Below are 22,900 nucleotides of genomic sequence, written 5' to 3' on the forward strand. Positions count from 1 at the left end.
GTAGCGGCCGGTCTTGTCGCTTACGCACAGCAGTCGAGATTCGGGAAAGGGCCTCTCTCACCTAGGCCTTTCTGGTCTACCAGCGGAAGGCACCAAATATCGTCAGGATATATTGACAATTATCCAACTTTTAAACATCAGTGAGGCCCGGCAGACTAAAGTGACTTGCCACAGTCTTGAATTCGAGGAGCCTTTGGACATGGTAGGAGGACCCATCGAGATGCCCTACACGGGACAAAGAGTTGGGCTGGATGATCCTGATGGGTCCCCTCAGCATATTCTGTGATTACCAGAATTTCAGACAAGCATCAACAAACAGTGCAAGGGGAAGATGATCAGGAAATAAGGTGTGCCAAAGCTTTATACCAAAAAGGGAACGAGCGTTAGTCTTCCTTAAGGGTGCAACTCACAAGTAATGCTTCTGAGTCAAAGGGAAAAGGAAGCGAGGCTTTGTAAGAGTTATTAATAAGGTGGATCAATACAAGTTTTAATAACTGTTCAACACAGATAATAGAAAGCTGTAAAATAAATTTAACCTCATTGAGCCACTCAGACAAACTGAAAATACATCGAGTAAATGAGCAGGGGCCTCCCCAGGAATATAATTCTTAACAGCTGTCATATGAAATTGGGATTGCTCTGATCCTGACCCCACGGCGGTCAAATTAATCATTGTTACTGGGTTGAGATTTATGCATGACCATCATTAGATTTGTTATTTCTCCTTTCAATACAAGGGTATTTTCAACATTCCTCTTTTAACCAGAAAGAAGTGAGATTAACCTACCTGTGTTTCCACAGTGTTTAAACAGAGCCCCCAGGTAACAGAAGTTGCTGCACTGTCCAGTCCCTTCTGTGGTGACAGCGATGGACTGCTCTCGGTTCACCTCCAATTCTATCAACTGTGAAGAGGTACGACAGTTCATTTTGAAGAAACAAGAATAAAATATTGCAATAAATCAGTAAATGTGTTATTGCAATTTCCTGCCTATATAAGAAATGTCTTTCGATTAAAAAATCTAATAGTGAGTTAAGTCTAATATCTTTTATTAGTTTAAATGTCAAGTTTCCCATCAGTATTTAATAAATCACATATACAAAGTGTGAATTAAGTCCTACTGCTTGTGGCATGTGTAGACAAAGGAAATCCTATGAGCAATCAAAACAGAAATAAGATTTGATTCGTTTCTGAAGTAGCACTCAAGATGCTTTGTTTTCTTTGTCTGATGCATTACTAACACTGCAAAAAACCTCTTTGCTGAATATCTCAAGGGTTGACAAGTGTATCAGATTAGACATTTCAGTGCCTACACAACTTGCAAGACCACATTCATTACTACAAAATTCATTCTATCCTATGCATTAGGAAAAAAATCTGTGTCTCAGCAAGAGGGAAACCAGAGGACATCATATTCTTCTCCTTGTCAAAATACAATCCAGACCCTTCCCAGCACACAGTTAAACCAGTTGTATAATAAAATTCAAGATCATTCTGGTGTGAATGCAGGGGGAAAAAAGAGAGGCTTTTCTGCTCCCTCCATTATTTTAACTATGTGCATAGCAAATGCTATGTAAGTTAAAAGGGAGTATCTATTGTATTGTATTTCTAGGTAAAAGGGAGTAACTATTGTAAGTTAAAAGGGAATATCAGTGAAGCTATTTTTAAATCAGAATACAAGTCTTGCAGTATAAAAATTTTTTTATGTGGTGAGCTTCCTTACTTTTCTGGAACACCTGCCTTTCCCTCAAACCAATGCACATGTAGTCTGTTAAAAATCTGTTTGGAGCCATTCTTTTGGTCACAAAAAAATTAATATGAGAAGGTCATGTTCGACACAACTTCTCTGAGAGATCTGCAAGTGTAAATCAGATCTGTTGGACTGTCAGCATGAGAGCAGTTGTCCAGCAGCACAAACACCACTTCCTGAACAGTTATTTCTAACAAGTGAAGTTATCCATCTGGTGTTCACTTTAAGTTTTTGACATTTCTACATTTCAGTTTTATGAAACACTGCCCAATTTGAATAAGCTTTCATTTGTTTTATTCTAATGCATGTCAAAATAAATTGATTGGCACTACCTTTATTTAGATAAACTTCCATTTTGACATGTTCCCCTAATTCTATTGTTACCACATGTCAACATTTTAAGCTGCATATAAGATGGCTTAGTGAAGACCTGCCTGCAAAGATTATCCTTCCTTTTTCCAATATAAAAGTTGTTGATTTTGGCCCATAGACTTAAGTAAGGGAAAAAACTGAGCACCAATATATTTATAAAGATCATCACATTTAAATACCCTGTGTTTGGATTTCAAAGTGACAGTAATTTTCTTTAATAGTACCCAAATGTGTGTTCTTGAGTGTTCTAATTGTTTCATAAGACTTTGCAGAAAGTATTTTATACTCTGCAGAAGTTACTGACCTGTTTTTCTAGCTCTTTGCATTTAGTGCAGTTATTAATATCTGAAAAAATAGGTTATAAAAGGAGATTCTTCTAATGCTGTGTCTGATGTGGCATCAAACCAGAACAGCGGGATTTGATGCAACAGTATCAGGGCACTCAGCCACACAGAGAAGGCAGTTGTGAGAACTCTGACTGATAAATAATAAGTGCATTATCAAAGGATGGCAGTGTGAGGGATTTGGATGGGACCTTCATGGCTCAGCTCTCTGCTCTGAACCACAGGCGAGTGATGTATCATTTCTGAGAGATGTTGTTGCTGCTGCAGATCCGACTGAAGCGTGTATGATCTCCCAAGCCATCTATTCCCATCCTTGCAGGACTTTTAATGTTTTAGAGATGACAACCTGAGCTGTCCAGGTTATCATTTAGGCCTCTTTCTTCTCGCTGCTCCTGTTACACTGAGGGAAATGGATTATTCTCTTCACGTTTTTACATGCTGGAACACTCCTCCTACATCCCTTTTTATCTTCTTTTGGCTTAATAGATTCCACTTGTCCTTTGATTCCTCACAAATCACATTTCCCAGGCCTCAGACCCCATGAGGAAAGCTGGCCTCTTCACAAGTCCCACCCATCCCCAGGTACAGTGCACAAACTGGACGCAGTAGCCCAAATCACACCTCAGTGTTACACCCCAGGATTACGTGCCTATATTATACCTACACCCTGTGTATTGCACTGAGTTATTTACCGTTCCCTTTTCCCCAGCTCCCAGTAGCGGGGAAGGGCTGGATGCTGAGGGCTGACTGCCATGACCTCAGTATCACACTGGCACAGGGAGCCGTGTCAGGCTGACAGCAGCTGAACATGAGCCCAGGTGGGCAAGAATGCTGATGGCACCTCGGCTGTACCAGCAACAGTGTGGCAGCTGGAGTGACCATCTGTCTGTGCTGTAACTAACTGCTGATGCCACACCTCAAATCCTGGAAATCAGTTTTGGGCCCCTCACAACAAGGAAGACATGGAGGGGCTGGAGCATGTCCAGAGGAGGGAACGGAGCTGGAAAAAGCTCTGGAGCATCAGGAGCTGCTGGGGCTCAGCCTGGAGGAAAGGAGGCTCAAGGGGGACCATCTCACTCTCCACAACTTACTGACAGGAGGTTAGGGTTGGTCTCTTCTCCCAGGCAATGATGACAGGATGAGAGACCACACCAGGGGAGATTTAGGTTGGACATCTGGAGAAATTTCTTCACAGAAACAGTGATTAGACATTGGAACACACTACCCAGGGATGTGGTGGAGTCACTGTCCCTGGAGGTGTTTAAGGAAAGACTAGACATGGCACTTGGTGCCATGGTCTAGGTGACAAGGTGGTGTTCGGTCATAGCTGGGACTCGATGATCTCAGAGGCCTCTTCCAACCAAGTTGATTCTGTGACCGCACCCCAGCATTTCCTCAGAGGCTGTGGGGAACCCCGATCTCGCGCTGCCCGAGGGGCCGCGGGAATCGCCTCAGCGGCGCCCTCAGGGTGGGGCGAGGCGCGGGCGAGGTGAGGGCACCGCCTCACCGGCGCGGGCCGGATGGGAGGTGTGGGGCAGGTGGGGCGAGGTGAGGGCACCGCCTCACCGGCGCGGGCCGGATGGGAGGTGTGGGGCAGGTGGGGCGAGGTGAGGGCACCGCCTCACCGGCGGGAGCCGGGCATGCGCGGGCCGGGCGGGCGGGGCAGGCGCGGCGGGCGGGCGGGCCGTGCCGGCGGGGTGCGATGACGTCAGCGCGGCGGGACGCGCGCGGGCGGGACGGCGCGGCGCGGCGGAGAGCGTGAGTGGCCGGCGCGCGGGCCCGGCGAGAGCGGGCAGCGCGCGGGAGGCGCGGGGAAGATGGCGGCGGGCCGGCCTCGCCCCTCCTCAGCCCCACAGCCCCGGGCGCTGCCCCGGCGGGCGGCTCCGCCATACGGCCCGGCGAGACGGGGCAGGGACAGCCTGGTTGCTACAGGCGACCGGGAGCGGTGGGTGTGGGTCAGGCCGTGCCGTGAGGGGGAAACGGGCTGTCCTTCTGAGCCAGCCCTTCCCGTCGTTCCTCCACTGCCTGTGGGGAGACTCGGACTCAGGCTGAGGGGGATCCTGGTGCTTGTGACCCCGCCGGTCCTTTAGGCTGTACAGGCCCACCCATCCAGAGTGGGAGTTGTGTGAGGGGAGAGGCACCCGCGCTGAGGAAATTCACTATGAACTCGTATAAAATGCCACATGATGTATGACTGTTTGCATCGTAGAAACTACTAATGTTGTTCCTAGCATAAACCCGTTGTCTTCCTTTGCTGTCAGAGACAAAATCACGGCTGACGGCACAGTAGGTCTTGCAGTGTACTTAGGGTCTGTCTTATCTATGTAGCTCTCTTAAATACAGACTCTTATTTCTGCGTTTTTCCCAAATGAACTGCACTACGAGGAATGTTCCTAGTATCCTAGATCTTCATGTTTTCACCTGAAATATATATGTCAGTTTAATGAGCCTTTAATATCACCTGATTACAATCAAATAAGTTTGGTGTGCAAAGATATTTTCTAAGATGCTTCAGTGTTGGAAGACTCGGTCGGTGGCAGGCTTGTTCTGATGGCTGAAGTGATGCAGAAGTAAAATCTTTGTTTTTAAAACTCAGCTTACTTTGTCGAACTGCAGAACATTTTGGTTTGTATGGGTTTAGTAGGTTGTCTTAAAGCATACAGACATCTGTGGGCTTGTTAACACAGGCTGGGCTGTATCCTTTTAGAAAATTCAGCTATTTATGTAATGTGAGAACAGGTGAACAGCCTTCTTAAAGCAGTGTCATTCATGGTGAAGGCCAACAATATCTGACTTTGTATCTGACTAAAGGTTAAATCTTGGTTTTTTTACCTAATTTCAGATAATTTAGAAGTGTCTTTAATTTCCATCTAGCATCCAATTATTCAGACTTCAAGTAAGATTAGATTGTTTGCACTTGAATCAAAAGCTGTTTAAAATTTATCAGCCTTGAAGCTAAGAATTTATTTCTGAATAGTTAACACCGTTCTGGAAATTCTTGACAAACATATAAATATTTACCCCTGTGTATTTTCTTCATCTGGGGCAATGGTTCTGTGTCACATCTGTGTATAGTATTCACTTTGTCACAGCTGACTTGTACAGGAGCCTTCACATTTTATAGTTAAATAAGGACAGAAGTTTCAGTTGTAGTTTGCTTCATCAATAATTAGCTGATGCTGATTTTTAGTGCATCTCCGATTAATTTTTCTTTCTGAACTGATAAACAACTTGCCCAGTTCTCTGTTATAAGAAAGATTATTCTATTCATGTCACTGTTTTAGAGCAGTCCATGCAATGATTTGTTTGAAATTTCTGATAGTCTTTGTACTGTTTACTGTCTAACCACATGCAAAATTACCTTTTTCTGTAGCATCAGTCTCATTTTGTTTTCTTCTTGGACTTTTGGCTAAGGTTTTTAGTAAGGAGCAATGCAAACACTTTACAAATAAAAGTATCTGCTGACAACCTCATTGTGTACATCTGATGCCCATGACCTAAATGCTGCCAGCAAGCTAAAAGTAGTTCTAGAAGTGGTTTAATGTAAAATAATTAATGACTTTTTTTTTTTTTTACACAGGTATGAAAACTCAATGGGGTCATCCAAAAATGTAATAAGTGAGCCTGTTGATGCAGAGGAAGGCTGTAACATGATGGTAAGACATTTGGTAACTATAACACTATATGATGGAGTATTTTTTCAACAGCAGGAAAAACTAATTTTTCATGTTGGGATTAATTCATAAATGAGTTCATTGTACCTTCTATGAAGGTATTGATTGTAGAAGCTTAATAAATGTTATTCATTAACACTGTAGAGAGGAACCTTCAAAAACTAATTTTATGGTAGAATAAATTTGAGCATTTTTTCTGTTTTGCATAATTTCTAGTTGTGTTAGTATATGGGTTTTTTTGCAGTCATTCTTTTCAGTTGACTTCTGATTTAAGCTGCTTTAATCCAACCTGTGCTGTAGTGTAAGATCTTAATGTTTGGTTACATTTAACGGTGTGGTGTTCTTAGAAGGAACTGAGATTAGAGCTGAATTAATTTTCTTTGGAAAGGTAATGGATAAAACTGGTCAGTTTGTTTACATCACTGTATTTATATCTATGAACATCCTTAAAAAAAGAATCCTCATAAAAGGTTCTTTAGTATTTACAGCCGTGAAAAGAAGCAATACAGACTAAATAACAAACAATTGCTATTTCAGGCTGAGCAGTTTCTGCTTCCTCCTTTGGCCTAAGGGCTGATTGTATCCAGAGGAGGTGGCAGAAGGTAACTTCTTTGGATAGTTGAGTAGCAAAGAGCAGGGATTGATGTTGAGGGAGCAATCAAAAACCAGGTGTCATTATTGAGTCACCTGTGTGAGGGAGGGGACTACAGAGAGCGTTTGTCAAATGAAAAGGCTGTTCATATCCACTTTGGCCTTTGACACGATTTTCACTTCTCTGTGGCTGTGCAATTCCTCGTTGCTTGCTGTTTGAGCCTCCCTCAAAGGTTTGTTGGTTTTTTTTTGCTGATGTCCAAGTTACAGAGATGAGAATTTTAAGTTAGGCTCTAGTTTCATTATAGAAAACGCCTTGAAATGTCATTATGAGATACTTATTGTTTCTGTTTAAGCTTTCCTGGCTTGTATAAAAATAAATAATTTAGGAAGTTAGTTTGTTGGGGACTAATGCAAAATTTTGCACTCACATCATTAAGCAACAAGCAATTAAAAACCCAAACCAAACTTGCTACTGCACAAATGGTCACTCTTCCTAAAAATTCTTAGCAAGAATAGGCAATTAGTTGTACAGAATAAGGACAGAATAAAACCAGTTCTGTGCAGGGGGTTTTGTGTGCTTTATTTGAGTTGCTTTGGGCCAATGTATGTAATTTGGTGTTTTCCAAAACTTCATGGATACAGCAGTGCTACTTTTTCCTCTGTTTTGTTGCCTGGCTGTGTCTCTGGGCAGGCCTATGAAGCACTAGATGGCACACTGTGACTTCCAAACAGGCAAATAAAGACATCTAGATGAGAGAAACCCAAGTTAAGAACCATTAGATTAGCATTAAAGTAAAAGGAGTTTCTCATTTGTATTGTGATTCCTCCTGCCTTAATAAATTCTAGCCACTCATCTGCTATATTTGTTTTTAGTGTAATTTTACTGTATTTTCTTTCTGAAGCTGCAGAAATACTTGCAGGTTGCAGGCTTGAGCCATGCAGTGGTGAAAATGAAAAGAGGGAAAATGTGCCTCCTGATTAGTCTTACAGAAAATTGGTCTGTTTGTGCCTAAAATAATACTTAAGTTTATTCAAGTTCTTTGTGGTTAAGTTTGCCAGTGTTGAAAGCTAATGTGATCAGCAGTTTTGTGCTATCAAAACTTTTGTTTTCATCACTGTACGTAGTTTGGCTTTGTTACAAATAATTTTCTAAGGATTAACTTGCCTACATTACAGGCAAGATTTTATCTGATTGACATCTGTCAGTTGATACAAATACTTCTTAATATATTTGGTTTTGAATATCTTGTGATAGTGTGTTTTACAAGTACAAAGAACTGTGTTTATTAGGTAAATGAAGTGCATCCCCAATGTCTCTTATTCTGTTTTTGAGTGGTTGCAGCTTTCTAGTAACAGCCCATAACACTTGCCAGGAAATACTTTCTAGGCTCTTGTCTTCTCTGTGAGAGAGCTGGGCTTTTATGCATGTTTCAGATGGTTCCCATACAGCTCATGCCTTTCTCCAGGCTCTCACCAATCAGCCAACATGTATTTTGGTCTCGTGCAGCCTTTAGCTTGTATAATTAGTTCTAATGGACACAGGGTAATTAAAACATTTGTGAAGTCTGCTGTGATGCTCCAGCAACATTGACAAGCAATTAAATGAAAGTGATGTGGTCTAAATGTACCCATATTGAGAGCTGGGTAGTAATTCCCATGACATGCTGATGAACAAATCTGCTTCTATGCAGAAAAATGGGGATAAAAATGGATGCATGCACCTGTTTCAGATATTTAAAGAAAATTCAGCACCTGTGCACCCCAGTTTGGATGGTGTAACCACATGCTGGATGAAATTAACATGTCAAAACAAAGATTTCTCTTTCTTGTCTGCCCATCCATGTATTTCTTGTTTTCAGGCTTCTTTCCAACGCTCTAACAGCCATGACAAAGTGAGGAAAATAGTGGCAGAAGAGGGACGAACAGCAAGGAACCTGATTGCGTGGAGTGTCCCACTGGAGAACAAGGAAGATGATGGTATGTGTTTAACAGTCTTTCACCAGGTCTTTGCTCTTCCATTCCTCTGTCAACTGGAGTTGCTCATCTGGAAATAGTTTCCTTACGGAGAATTTCTCTATTTAAAAATGTTCTCTTTAGCATGTATATTATAATTTAGAAGTTTTTTCCAAAATGTGCTTTGCAGTTGGCAAATGATTTTATAAAACCTTCCAGTGACAGATTAAAAACGGTTTTAGATTTGTCTGCAAATAATATCTAAGACTGTTTTCTTCTGCTGATATTATCAAGATAGTTGTGTAACACAATGATGTCCTAAAGTGATCTCTTGTAACCAGGGAATTCAGAATTGTAGGGATGACTTAGAACAATCTAAGAAATTGCTGTGTGTTCTAAAACAAAGAAATTTGGAAGTTACTTTTGGAATCACTTCAGCTTGAGTAAATGCCAATGAAGAATCTCTAAAGAAGGGGATATGTGGGGACAGCTTTCCATATTTCAAGTCCTCAGAACAGTTTTGTTACTGTTGTAAAACTCTCTTGTGGTACAATGACTTAAGGAGCCAGGAATTGACTTTTACTTTTATCCTACTCAAGCTGTTCCAGATGTCTGAATGCTGTTTTTAAGAACTTTGTCTCAAATATTTTTGTAGCTGCATGTCTCTGTCCAGGTGCTGCAGCTTTTGAGTGTCTAAAAGTAAAGTTTTTTTTTGCTGTGAAGGTGATTGAACATGGGAATCAGTTGCCTTGAAAAACTGTGGGCATCATCTTCCTTGGAAATGCTCAAAACCTCCCTGGACATAGCTCTGGGCAGCCTGGAAGTTGATCTAAACAATCTCTCTTCCAATCTCAGCTGTCTGTGATTCTGCCAGTGGAAAAGATATTTCTAACAAATGTTATGTCTTAAGTTACAAGATAATTCACCTTATGTCTGATGCAAGGTTGAAACTGTCTTTAAACAGAATACAATTGGGCCCCAAAGTATTTCCAGATTCCAAATTACACTTCTGAGTGTGAATGTGTGTGTGGTAAAGGAGCATGCAGTGTATATCTCACAGTATCTTTGAGCAACTTGTGGGTTGATTTACTTTCTGTGTAAGGAGTCTGTTATTTTTTAATACTACCTTGCTTGTAATATTATTTTAGAAACTTTAAGAGTTTTTCTTTAGAAATGACTGTGAGTTGTTGTTTAATGTTTGCTCTAACAATTTCAGGTAACCATGATAAATTAATGTAAAAGTGAATTTTTAGCTTTCATTAAATGGTAGTTATGCACAGTAATTAAAATCCAAGTAGCTGTATTCATTTCCTTCTTTTGGTCATATTAGCCTCATTGTAATTTTTAAACTTTGTCAGTGTGCTTTCTTGTAAAATTTCTTAAAATTAAATTATAGGTTGGCCTTTTTGCACAGTACAAAGGACCTGATGACTATTGCCTGATGGAAAATTTCCCTGTGAAAAGGAACTTGTGGTTAATGAAACCCTGGCAGAGCCAGATCCTTTATCTCTTGACCTTTGCCTGGCATGGAGGGTGTTTATGTCAGTGTCGCTGAGCTCTGGTTCATTTTATGCTGATCCTTCCATATGTGCTGTGTCCCTGAGGGATGATACCAGCAATATTATGGATTAGGAGAGTTCCAACTTGTTCAAGGTTTGTGTAAATCAGGCCAAAGGTTCAGGGTGCCTGAGCCAATCCTGCCACTCTTCTGTACAAAGCAGAATTTTGTCTTTGTGCAGTTTCTTCTGCTCGTAATGTTCAGAGGTATTGATTTGGCAGCACCAGTGTGTGATTTAACATTTTAAGTTATATACTGTTATTCATAATGAATTTTTTTTTCTTTATCCAGACACAGTGAAGGTATGAGTAATTTTTTGCTAGGGGTTGTGTTACAGAGGGTTGATTAATTAAAATGCTGAATTCACCTTTTCCATTTGTATAGTTTTTCTATTTCCTTTAAAAATCGTATGTTTGTATTCGTCTTTCCATTTTTTCCTCTTGCTCTGAAAGACTTGTGTATTTATATAGCATACATAGATAAAAGAGAAATCAAAACCTTCTGATTCCATTCTGTAAATATATAGTTCCTGCCAGTAAAGCAGTATTTCCTTAAAATGGAAGGAGATTTCTGGAACGGCAGGTGATATGTCTGTTGTGTGTTTTGGAGCAGTGTGCACCCTAGTTATGTCAGATCTGAAATTCTAATTATGAATACAGATCAATGCCATGACAAAATCCCAGGCATGGTGGTGATGGTCTAGAAGAGACAGTAACTGTTAACACTTCTCAGCCACTGAAATTCAAATTCTCCTTCACAGAATTAAGTCGTACACAGCAGATTCTGTTGGATAAACTAATCGACATTGTTGTTGACTTGGTGTTGTAGGAGGAGTCTTGAAACTGTGATAGATTCACTCTTGTGGTATTCTGTTTCCAGAGTGCAATTTGCATTCCAAACCTGTGGCCACCAGTCACTGATTGCATTCACATTGCTTTTGCCCACCTTGGAAAGCTGCAATTGTTCCAAGGGAGGGTTTCAGGATTTTTCCCTTTTTATTCCCCCCTAGTTATTTCACATGCCTAGAATGAAATTTGAGGCACTGAATGCAGCTAAGCAACTGCAGATAAATTATATTACAAAAACATAGGTATTATTTTAGCAACAGTTAAAAAATTGGAGAGGCTTGATGTTTAAATGTTAATAGATAGTAAGATACCTTTGGAACTCTGAGATCTGTAGAAAAATTGGAAAATCTTGTATTTGTGACTGTTCCCTTCTTATTTCCTAGTTGTTTAAAATCACCTGGGCTCTTGCCATATAGATTTCATTTGCAGATTAAGCATTTCAGGGTAAGGAAGCATATTTTGTTGGTTGAAAGGTACTTGGCACACTCTGGGAAGCCTGCAGCATATTCCACTGTTTTAGCAGGAGCCTGCTGCAGAAAGTAAGTTTTGTGGGATGTGATCAAATTCATGAAACTTGGCTCTCTTTGGCCATGTGAGGAATTGTGAGAGTCCTGATTGCACACATTGTGTGTGAGCCTTTGCAGCATGGGTCTGATGGGAACTGGCAGAATGGAGTGTGAAGGGGATTCTATAAGGCTCATGTTTCAAACCTTGAATTTCACTGGAATGAATGGGAATCCAGTCTAGTGCAGGTAGGTGAATACAGGACCATTATATTCTGGATGAGACACTGACAGTAATTTATAAAAGTAATTTTGTGCAAAATATATTGCTGTAATTCAATCTGGAGGTGGAAAAACGTGGAGAATTTTGGTTATATCCGTTCTTGAAGGCAGTCATTTTTCCAGATCTTCAGCATTGTACAGTTGGAAAATTAACATCTACTGCTATCTATTGCTGCCCTACAAACTTGTAAAAAAGTGTGGTTCATAACAGGATTAAGAAACTTCAATATGCTTCCTCAGTTGAAAATTCTGCTATCATTTCTTCTGAGAGTGTGATGATGAACAGTGTCAAAGACATTGAGACAACATGTGCAGTTGATCTCTGCCATAGCCAGGACAGAAATGAAGACTGCAATTAACTACTAAATACAAAGGTAATTCCCACATTTCCCATCCTGATAAAACAATCCAAAAGAGAGAGGTGAGCAGGATGGGTGTTGAGGTTGTTAAGTAAAAGATAGCTTTTGAAAATAGGTTATCAGTGGGGGTTTTTGGCAGGCCTCAGCTTTTTGGACAGGAAGACTTCACAAATCATAAACTCTGTGTGCTTCATATTTGAACACCAGACAGGGAGGAAATGGACTTCCAGTGTAAAATATGGCTGTAGCTCCTCCAATGCTGCAAAACTTTGACACTTTATATATTTCACATGAGCAACTTGATAGCTAAAGGAGATGATCTTCTTGGGTCACAATTGTTCTCTCCTTACAATTCAGTAACTGTTCAGGTGTCACTGAAGTCTGTGCATCTCTTAGCAATGCCAGCATGGTGTAGTTACACACCAGTTTACACCAGTTGCCCTAAACCTACAAACAGCCATTGATCAGTGCTGCCACTTCTTGGGAGTATAGAGGGACAAAAGCAGAAATAATCTTCTAATTACCAGAGCCATTATTGTAAGAAAAGGCATAAGAAAGTTTGAAAATGTGGCTGCTGCTGAAATGCAAAGTTTTCTGGCCTACACCTTAAGAAAAGGTTAGTCCTTGCCCCACAGTATATGAAGTTTACAAAACCTGCTATTTACATCTTAATGTCTGCCCCATGTAGGAAGTGCCTGGGAACTTGCTTTTGTCTTTAGAAGGGACTTGTTCAGACATTTCACAGAGCTTAGATGATGGATTGTTATTCTGGATTTTATAAAATCTAAAGAATCTGCATTTTGATGGGTTCCTTTTCCCCTTTTTAATTTTAGTGTACCCATATTTGTGGCAAACCTTTTCACTGTGCAAGTCCTGTATGCCATCCATCAAAACCAGGATGTAAATCACATCAAAAGACTTGGGTGATTGAATTACTTCTGTTAGCAGAAGTTTGCTGTAGAACTATTCTCCAGATCAAGCTTTTTAGTGACTAGGAGGGTAGCAGCAGTAGCTGAATTATTTTTTTTTTTCTGAATTCTGCTAAATTGAGTTCAGTATATTCATTTATACCTGTTTTTTGGTTAATGTAACATTTTTAAAATGAATTATGAAGCAAACAATTTTTTATTTATTTTAAGTTAAAAGCCTTATTGCCTGGAATAGCCAGTGATCCAAACCAGTTGTGCAAACCAGCTGTGCAAACCAGCTGTACAACTGGTCGATTAAGACAGGTTTGCAGCTGCTTTACATAACCAGAGCAATATAAAACAGCTGGGCTGCATTTAGGAATTTGGCCTCAGAACTGTTAAAAACTCAACTGGACCATTCTGAAATTCAAGAACGCTCTCCATGGTCTAGGGAGGACTGTAATCAGCTAATGCATTGATTTGCTTGGCTTCATCCAGCTAAATAATCTTGAAACTTCTCTTTGGATGTGATCTGTGCTAGAGAAAACTCTGGCCATAGTTACTGTTTTGGCTTAGCTTGCTTCCATTTTTGGTAATTGGATCCTATGATTTTTGTGTTGTGTAAGTTTAGAGACTTGGAGGAATAATTTTTTTTTTCATTACCCCATAGCAAATCTCAATGGTTAAGTGCAAATAGATCAGGTTGCTCTAGTCTCACACAGATTTTTCTATGCAAAGATAACTCTAAATCAGTTAATTGCCACCACTACAGAACTGAGACCTGGAATCACCCCTTCTGACTGGGGGAATTTAAACTGATTTTGGAAGCATAGTTGCTAAAAATCACTTTGTATAAGCAGTGGAGGAAGACAGGTACGTTTGAGAAGGGATTTCTGGTCTTAAGGAGACTGACTTGTGTTCTGTGAATGTTTTTCTCTCTTCCACTGGCTACCTAAATGTTGATGAACGAAATCCTGACCTAAGTTCTGTTTCTTCCCATCTTTCTTGGCAGAACAGTTGTAGAAGAACTAAATAATTATATTTGGTTTTCCTAACAAATATATTTTTTGTTTTAATTCTGTAATAGCTGATTGAGCAATCATTCCAAAGCAGAATTAAAATTTATCTAGAAAACTAGTATCATATTTGACATGTAGATTGTAATGATATTCTTTTTAGAGGCACTGAGAACTCAAAGCTTACCTTTGTTTAATGAAATCTGTATTTGTTGCCTTTCTTATATTTTTTTCATTTTCCAATGTTTTCTGGCATTATCCACATTCTAAACAGTGGAATATATATTTCGAATATAAAATTTGCCAAACCTTTTAACTCAGAAATTGTGCCCCTCTCAGTACATTGCAAGATGAGATATGTGCATTTTAGAGTGCTCTATTTAATTAAAATCATTATTGTTGATTAAAAAAGTTGCTTCTCCCACAGGAAAATCGAAATGGCAGTCTGGTGGAAAAACAAAAAGGGTGACTCAAGGAGCACACAAGACTGCAAAACAGGTATCTGATAATTTTTTATTGTGACATAAAATTGATGACATAACGCTGTTCTGTGAGATCACTGATTGGCTGATTAATACTTCTCTAAAACTGTGCATACACTATTTTTAAAGCATATGAATTTCAAAGTCAAGTATTCAGAAGTTAAAATTACCAGAATTTAGACTGTCTACCTCAGCCTTTGCTTTTGGCATTTCCCAGCCTCTGCACTCATGACTTATTGGCATTGAAGTTATTTTAAGGAAAATGCTGCTCGATAAAATGATATAGGATATTCTTCCTATATGTATGCTGTATATACAAGGGCTGCCTTTCTTCCCAATTTCTAATTGAAGGAAACTTCTTGACCTCATGGGTTAGTGCCTCAAATCAGTATATCTTAATTTGGAAAAAAGTCCAGGTGAGTAAAAATTCAAAGAGTTAGGACTGGAAAATACGTTTAAATGACAACAGTAAAGAAGAATCTGCTCCTATTTTTATTCAGTTTTTTTTTTCTCTGTGAATGACAACCTTTATTACATTAGTAAAGTAATACCTCAGTCTTTCCTCATGTTTAATATTTTTAACTGCTGTTTTTCTTTGATTTATGGATTTAGCCATTAGTACAGCTTTAGCCATTTATGTTTTAAGGCAGCCTGTCAGAATTCCATAATAAAGCATATGGAAGATGTTATTTTTTGAAAAAAGAAAACATGTTCTTCCATAGCAATGTATGTGCATCTTTAAAACACAGGCATGTTCCTTTCCTGGCTTACTTTGGCAGCTGTTAGCCTCTGTTGTCTCCTCAGGACTGTTACATTACAAACATGGTGTGTGCTGGTTCTCTTGGTGTGGCAGGTGGAACATCAGTGGTGTAGCTGGGGCTCCCTGTCAGAGTTTGCCCTTGGAACAGGGAGGGTGGAGAGCAACGTGTAGTTTGGGTTCTGTCTGACCTGGGGATTATGTAAACACTGAGTTTTCAGGGAGAATGCTTGGTTGCTGCTCAGTGTGGGATTGCTGTACTAAAGCTCTTGTTGACTGCATTCCTGGTGGCTTCAGTTAAGGTCTGAATGCTGCTGAGTGTCTGTGGCACTCAATTGGCATCTCAATTTGGCATTCAGCACCTTTATTTCTGCTGCTTTTCAGATACTGGATACTGCTGTAATTGGTGACTTCTTTGGCTTAGTTTTGTTGAGCTTTCATTTTTAATTTTCCTTTACATATAAATGGGCCACTAATCTCAAGCAAATAAATTTACAAGAGCTGTTTCTTATGATCTTACCAAGCTCATCTTCCTTTCAGTAGAGCACTGGCAAATATACATTCAATGAATTTTGGCATCCCATGAGTATAAATATGCATTGCATACTTTCCACAAGTCCAAGGCAAGTTACTGAAACTATTAGGGGAAAAAACAAAAAAAAACCCCAAATTAAAAAACACCAAGAGAGATTGAGTTTTAATGTCACCTTCATCATCTGTACTGGGTTACTTGACATGTAAGAAGTGTGATTCCCATGTCTGTTAACTTAAAAGATACATAAACTTTTCATCTTCTGCAGTTGAAGGTTTGAACTATTGCTGCAAGCTAAAATATTTTTTTCTAATAACAAAACACCAACTTAATGCTTACCTGCTTGTGTGGTAGTGTTTACAAGAAATCAGATAGGTTGGAGGGTTTTATCCCTTCAAAGGTGTTCTGCTGGAACATTGGTAGCTGTAAATGTTGCTTAGGTTTTACTGAGATCCTGAAAGTCTGCTTAGAGGATAATAATGGAACTGCTGTGACTTACAGAGACTATGTGTGGTGTTTTCTTCATTATAATATGGCTGACATATAAGAGAGAAGTTAAACAGATGGAAAACATTTCTTGCTAAGTATCAAAACATATTCCATGACATTGTCTTTTAAAGATAGGTTTGAAAATGTATCTTTCAAATAGTGGGAATTATGCACATTTCCCATTCCAAAACAACTCATCCTTTATATGAACAGTATTATCTGAATGACTGTAAACTAATCACTTTCCTGAGGTCACATTTTATAAATCCAGACAGCAACAGGTAGAACTGTTATTTTAATGTAGCTATTTATGATTCTGTAGTTGTGTTTACATCATTATAAACTGTAGTTCCAAGGAGCTATAAATTAGCCAGTATATAAGCTTTGCTTTAAATATTTTTATACAAGGCCTCAGCCTAGGAGCACCTTTTCTCCCAGCAGTTTGTTAAGAGGTGACTTATGTAATGGAAGAAAAAATATGAAACCCTTCTGAAATTGCTGTTCGTTGTTGTTTATGCAATGCATCTTTCTGAGCATGATCCTTGTGCATACATTAACTGGGGTTCATCTGGAGTACACTTGGAGCACTTGGAGATATATGTAAGGGTAGCAGAGATGTTGGTGTAATTGTAGTAAATCAGGTGCCCATTCTTCTGCTTCTTACAGAAAAATTAGCATCTCACCACAAACACAGTTGAGAGCATAACCATTCTGACAGCACTGTCTCTCCCTCCCTAATTGCAAAGTGGAATTTGTTTAATGATGTGTGGTACAGGACAAAAAGGCTTGAATCCCAGCCAGTTGTTTTGAAAATTACACTGTTCATAGTTAGTGATTAGATATTCTAATTATAAATGCTGTGTACTGTCATGTGTGGTGTCATTCGATTGTTCTTACTCAATCACCAAAGTAGAGCATTTAAAATGAGATTTTGCATTAATCCCTGCAAGAGTACTCCAGTAAGAATCAATGTGCTGGAGATACATGCCTCAGTGGACCAGTGCATCAAAACTACATTAAAGGTACTATTAAATACATAAATGAAAAAAGCTGACCCAAACCAGACTACCTTAACAGGTAGCTAATACCTCTATCATGAAATAGCACACAGTTGGGTGTCACTTGTTACTGCAGGGTGCTTGTCCACTGGCTATGGTAGCAGCATTTTACAGTTTGTTTTCTTCTGTGGGATAGAATTTCAGGTTTAATAAGGGTAGTGTCACAAGACCAAGTGGTGATTTGGTATTTTTAGCCAAATAGGTGTGTTTCAGAACCCTTTGGAACATTCTGCACAACCATCCCATTCAGCATGTTGACTGTCCCCTGCACCTGTGCAGCAAAACAGGGCTGGGTCAGTTATGTCTGTGTTTTAGGGTGAGCCACATCAGCATTTCACTTTCATTAACAGGTATTAGCATGAGGGTTTAAAAACAATCATGTCATATGTAATGTCTTGGTAATAGAATTTCCCTGTGGTGGAATATTGCTGGTATGTTTATTAGTAAAATGCTATTCTCACCTCGAGATATACACATCTGTCAGAATAAGAAATACAGGATATGTAATTAGAAAATGTATCTTTCCACCATACTGAGAGGCAGAGTATCTTGTACTGTTGTGGAATGCAAATATTGTAACTGTCAAAACAGAATCTAGTTGAACATAAGTGCTGCCTGTATTTAAGAAAGTGTGTTAAAAAACTCAATTCAGTGCAATGATGTAGTCATCTTCAGTGAAGAAGTTCTCATTTAAAGGTGTTTCAATATGTTGATAAAAGGTGAATTGCACAGAAACCCAACTCTTACCATACTTCTGTTTGTTTTTCTCCTTTCCCCTTGTACCACCTTGTTTTCAGAACACTAGTGTGGACTGTAAATTAACAGCAGCAGGAGCTGGAGACAAAAACTTTGACAAAAGCCCAACCAAAACCAGGCAGCCTCGAAAGGTGGATCTGCGGGCTCGGTACTGGGCATTTCTCTTTGACAACCTGCGGCGGGCAGTTGATGAAATCTATGTCACATGTGAATCAGATCAGAGTGTGGTGGAATGCAAGGTAATGCTCCAACTGTTCTTTGCCTATCTGGCTTCTATCTGAATTTTTTTTATATTTTAGAAAAAAGGTAAATGAGGAATTAGAGCTTCAGAAGCACGTTACTTTTTCATTTGTATTTTTTGTAGGCTTTTAAATAGGAAAGGTGAGACCATACGTATTTGTATTTAAGAAAATGCTTTCATCTTGAGCAGGGACTAATTTTTGAAACATATAAAACTTGTCATGTTGTATGTGATATTAGACCTCAGTTTTTTTCTGAAATCAGGTTTTGTTTATTGAGTTCTGATTTTGTTATTTTTGTGACTAAACGCTGATAGATTTATTTTTGCCAGTAATGTCCTTTACTGTAGGTGGCGCTGTTGCAGTTCAGCCTTTTTCATGTTCATTTGCTTCCTGTTAAGTGGCTTAATTACACACTGCTCCCTTTCTGCAGTGATAGTTATCACTCTTCTTATTCCCCCTTTGTTAAGAAAGTGATTGGTTGTTGAATGTAAGCAATGTTCAGTTGGGATGGCACTGTAAGACACTTCCCAGTTTCAAATAACCTGGATTTGTAATAGCTTGTGCATCTGGTTCACATTTTATCGTGATTTTCTAGTAGATCTGTAGAAATAGCCTTGTCATTTAATAAAAATCACTCATGCTTTGGAAATGGAATTTATCGCAAGCATTAAGAGAAGTCAGAATACATTATAAAAGAAATGTTAAAGATATGACTTTGTTTTTATATTAAACATGGCTGGAAACTCAACACATTCTGGAAATGATTATCTAATCACTATAAAAAAATTCATATATCAATTTAAGTAAACTTTTTTCTTATCCTATGCATCTCATTCTCTGCTGTAATCAGACACGGCCAAATTGCTTTTGAGATTAACGTACAAATACATTTCATTGAAAGCAGCTTTGGGAACTGAACAGTAGCTCAGAGGCTTCCAAATCTCTGGTTGGTCTAACACAATTTAACATTTTGTTACTGAACTGTCTTCCTGCTCAGGAAACTTCTCTGTAGAATTTTTTGGTTTAAGAAAGTCAGCCAGCCTTGCATTATAATTAAATTAGCATTTTAAACTTTTCTGACTGGAAGAACAGAAGCGTATTTGTATCATTGTCACATATTTTGGGGGTTACATATCGTTCAACATTTTAATCAAGCTACTTAATCTGCTTTTGGATGGGGATACCACATAGCCTGAGTGAAAAGTCTTCATTTTAGCAGACTCTTGACAATGATGTATGTATCTGTGTGGATCAGGTTACTTGTTTGCAGAGGTAAAAAAAAACAAAAATGGGAAAAGCCAGTTCAGTGTCAAGGGTGGAAGAGACCTTCAAGATCACCAAGTCCAACCCATGCCCTAACACCTCAAATAGATCATGGCACTGAGTGCCATATCCAGTCTTTTTTTAAATACATCCACAGATGGTGACTCCACCACCCCCCTGGGCTGACCATTCCAGTACTATGTTTGTTACTCTTACCTTTCAAAAGATCTTTTTTCTCTGCACAAAAGTATGCCTTACCTGAGCAGCTGGAATGTGTGTTTGTGCTGTGGTCATTGTTTTTTTTACAGGTTACTGTAAAATTATTATTTTAACATTATTAACATATTATTACCATATTATTAATATTAACATATATTATTATTAACATATTATGTTAACATTAACATTAATATTATTCTTTTGATAAATTACTATAATTTTTGTTAATTAAGTTACAAAGTGTGAAACTGCTTAATCTTTCAAATTATTTTTACTAATAATGTTTCTTTTCTATAAATTCCATTATTTGTCATTATTTTATGGTGGTTTTGACAGACACAGTTTAGTTTCTCCCACTTTGACTGCTGGACATATGGGGGAAATAATGCTAAATAAGCAACCAAAATGGTCCCATTGCTAATCTTTCCTTGATTTTTTTTTAAGTGGTATGTTGAAAAATCCTTTCAATTAAGATAATTCACATTATCAAAAACTTCCTTAATTTTGACTTTTTAAACTTCTGTCTTGGTCAAATGGGCAGGTGCTATTCTATTTAAACATTGTAGTTTAAAGGTTGTCTTGTGAAAAGACCTATTTAAAAATGAAATGTGACAACTCCTGGCATTTTAAACCTTCTGCTTAACCTGGTATAAAAGTGTTAGTTGGGGTTTTTTTTTGGTATTTTGTGCCTTTTGCTCTCCTGTGTCCTTATGAGTTGTTGCAGTTGTATCGATTGCATTGTCACTGAAGATGTTTGATGCTCCCCGGTGGGAAAGGGCTCTGGTGGCTCTTTGTGGTTGAAACTGCAGACAGAAGGGTTGTGGTGAGGATCCAAACAGTGGCAATATGTGTAAGAGGATCAGTGCTTGTGTGTATTTTCTCAGCTTTGGGCTCTGCTGAAGTTGGTATTCTGCTATTGATTTGGAATTGAGAACTCTCAGATCATGTATGTAGATATATAGATATGGCTTGGATGCTTTGTGTGGAAAGGTGTAATGACCATGGTTGAATTATTTCTGAAGTAAACGAAGAGTTCTCAAGTTGAAGCACCACCTCACTGTACATAAACTAGTGCAAAAGTAATACAAGGTTAGATATATCATGTAGCCTTCCACATTTGAAATGCAAATTGTGTGGCTATTCTCTGTATTAGCTGGGTTTCTGTGTGTCTGAAGTTTATATGAATTTTTTACCTACTATTTTCTAGGTTCAGGTGGCAATGTAGGCAGAGCAGAAATGGTAATGCCTTTAAATATGCTGCTGTATGATGAAAGGTATTAAGACCAAAAGATTTGTAGATGGGTGAAGGTGGATTCTGTAGTCAGTTTTGGTTAATGCAACAGATGTCTTCAGCTGCTATTCTTCTACGGTGTTTTCAGGTGTCTCAGCAACTGAGATTGTATTTATATATATGTGTGTGTATGTATATATAAAAAGAAGCACTACACATGTAAATACTTTATTGATAGAGTTTGAGCAACTGGATCCAACAGCTAATGATACAGCAAGTATACAAGAATATCAAACTCCCTTTAATAGAATTTTGGAGGTTTTTTCCTTCTAGAATGAATTAACAGCTTCAGCTGTTCTTTTCCTTTAAAAAATTATCATGTAAAAATGTAATTTTATCATGTAAAAGTTTAGTTCTGTATTATTTTTACATTGCTGTTTAGCATTACTTAAAGCTTATATAATCTCTTGTCTTTTCACCTAACATTAGTTTCTGGTGTATTTCTGGAAGGTTTTGGCCTTCTCTTGTTTCTGAGACTTATGGATAGATTCTTAAATCAGTCTGGTTCAGTGAAAACAGTTTAATTTTGCTTGAGATTCTTATTCCCCCTCATGAAATGGATAATTCTGCAGTGGAGTTCTGTTGTTTTGCTTCTCACAAACAGCACAAGATGAAGAGGTGGGTAAAGACTTTCATTAAAAGTTTAGACACATTGCATGATGTTTCTCTGCAAAAAACCAGCTGAATCAACTTCAAACTAGGCCTTTGGGTCAGGGGATGTGTGTGAGAGAGCTTGGGTTGACTGAGGCCTCCCAGCAGCAGAGAGGAGCCTCTCTGAGGGCTGCTTTTGGACCTGGGTCTGCCAATTCTACTGATTTCACTTTGTCCATGCAGACTGAGACTCCTGCTCATACAGCTCAGGTATTGTTGGTGTTTGGGACAGCTAGTACTGCAGCTGCAGTATGGCAGGGGAGTGCAAGGCTGCCATGTGGCATGCACAGAGTACACCTTCTGGTTCTGAATTTGGGGATATTTACCAAGAGTATATATCTTCCTAAATAAGTAACTTATGACTCTATTGTGGCAGTCTGTGCCCAGTGAAAATCTCTGTGAGCATGCCTGCTGCCACTTTTTGGACATTGTTGTCATCTTCCACAGATGAGCCAACAGAGGATGTGAAAATGGGTTCATGATCAGTTCAGTCTTAAGAAGGGATGAGGTCTTTCAAAATGGTGATTTATTATGAAAAGGCAGCATGTCTTTTAGTTGGAAATCTGGGTATCCCTGTTCCTGCCTCTCCATCCTCTGCATCACACATATATGTGTGTGCATGTATGTAAATTTTGTGTGATTGACTCCCTGCATGTGCCACTGCATTAGTTCCTCTGGAATAAATTTTCATTTGGAAATGGTTGTGGTCCTTTGAAGCACATTCTTGTCAGGCAGGAGATTGTGGCTGCCACGTTGAAGGTGCATCCATGGGGAGCAACAGAGGCCAGATGTGGTGCATTTAACACTTGGATCTAGGAGACAATTAGCTTGCTTAAAATATTTGCCACATAAAAGTTGATATAAGGAGAGTCCTTTGTCTAGAGGAGCTGCTTCCTTTCATCCTTGCTCAAAACCGTGAGAATTGCTTTGACAATTACATTGGTTGAACCAACCCCAGAGCTGGCTTTAATTATCTACAGTTCAAATTTATGAAAAGGCTA

General features: G+C 39.0%; 1 protein-coding gene and 1 long non-coding RNA gene across 3 annotated transcripts in view; both read left to right on the forward strand.

Annotated features, from left to right (window-relative positions):
* The first annotated feature begins 6 nt into the window (after positions 1–6).
* Positions 7–1,029, forward strand: LOC107209541. Its single transcript, XR_001523625.2, has 2 exons — positions 7–347; positions 802–1,029. It is a non-coding gene; the product is annotated as an uncharacterized LOC107209541 (long non-coding RNA).
* Positions 1,030–4,181: 3,152 nt separating this feature from the next.
* Positions 4,182–22,900, forward strand: part of SCAPER (S-phase cyclin A associated protein in the ER) — a 132,510-nt gene continuing 113,791 nt past the window's right edge. Inside the window, exons 1-5 of one of the 2 annotated variants that reach the window (XM_015639247.2) lie at positions 4,182–4,222; positions 6,045–6,120; positions 8,592–8,709; positions 14,587–14,657; positions 18,275–18,472. In XM_015639247.2, the coding sequence (XP_015494733.2) occupies positions 6,058–6,120; positions 8,592–8,709; positions 14,587–14,657; positions 18,275–18,472 (450 nt within the window). In that variant the 5' untranslated portion in view covers positions 4,182–4,222; positions 6,045–6,057. Of the gene's footprint in view, positions 4,223–4,322; positions 4,410–6,044; positions 6,121–8,591; positions 8,710–14,586; positions 14,658–18,274; positions 18,473–22,900 lie in introns of those variants that run through there. The other variant, XM_015639245.3, reaches the window with a different exon arrangement.

Source organism: Parus major, chromosome 10, assembly GCF_001522545.3.
Source record: "Parus major isolate Abel chromosome 10, Parus_major1.1, whole genome shotgun sequence".
NCBI classification, from domain to species: domain Eukaryota; kingdom Metazoa; phylum Chordata; class Aves; order Passeriformes; family Paridae; genus Parus; species Parus major.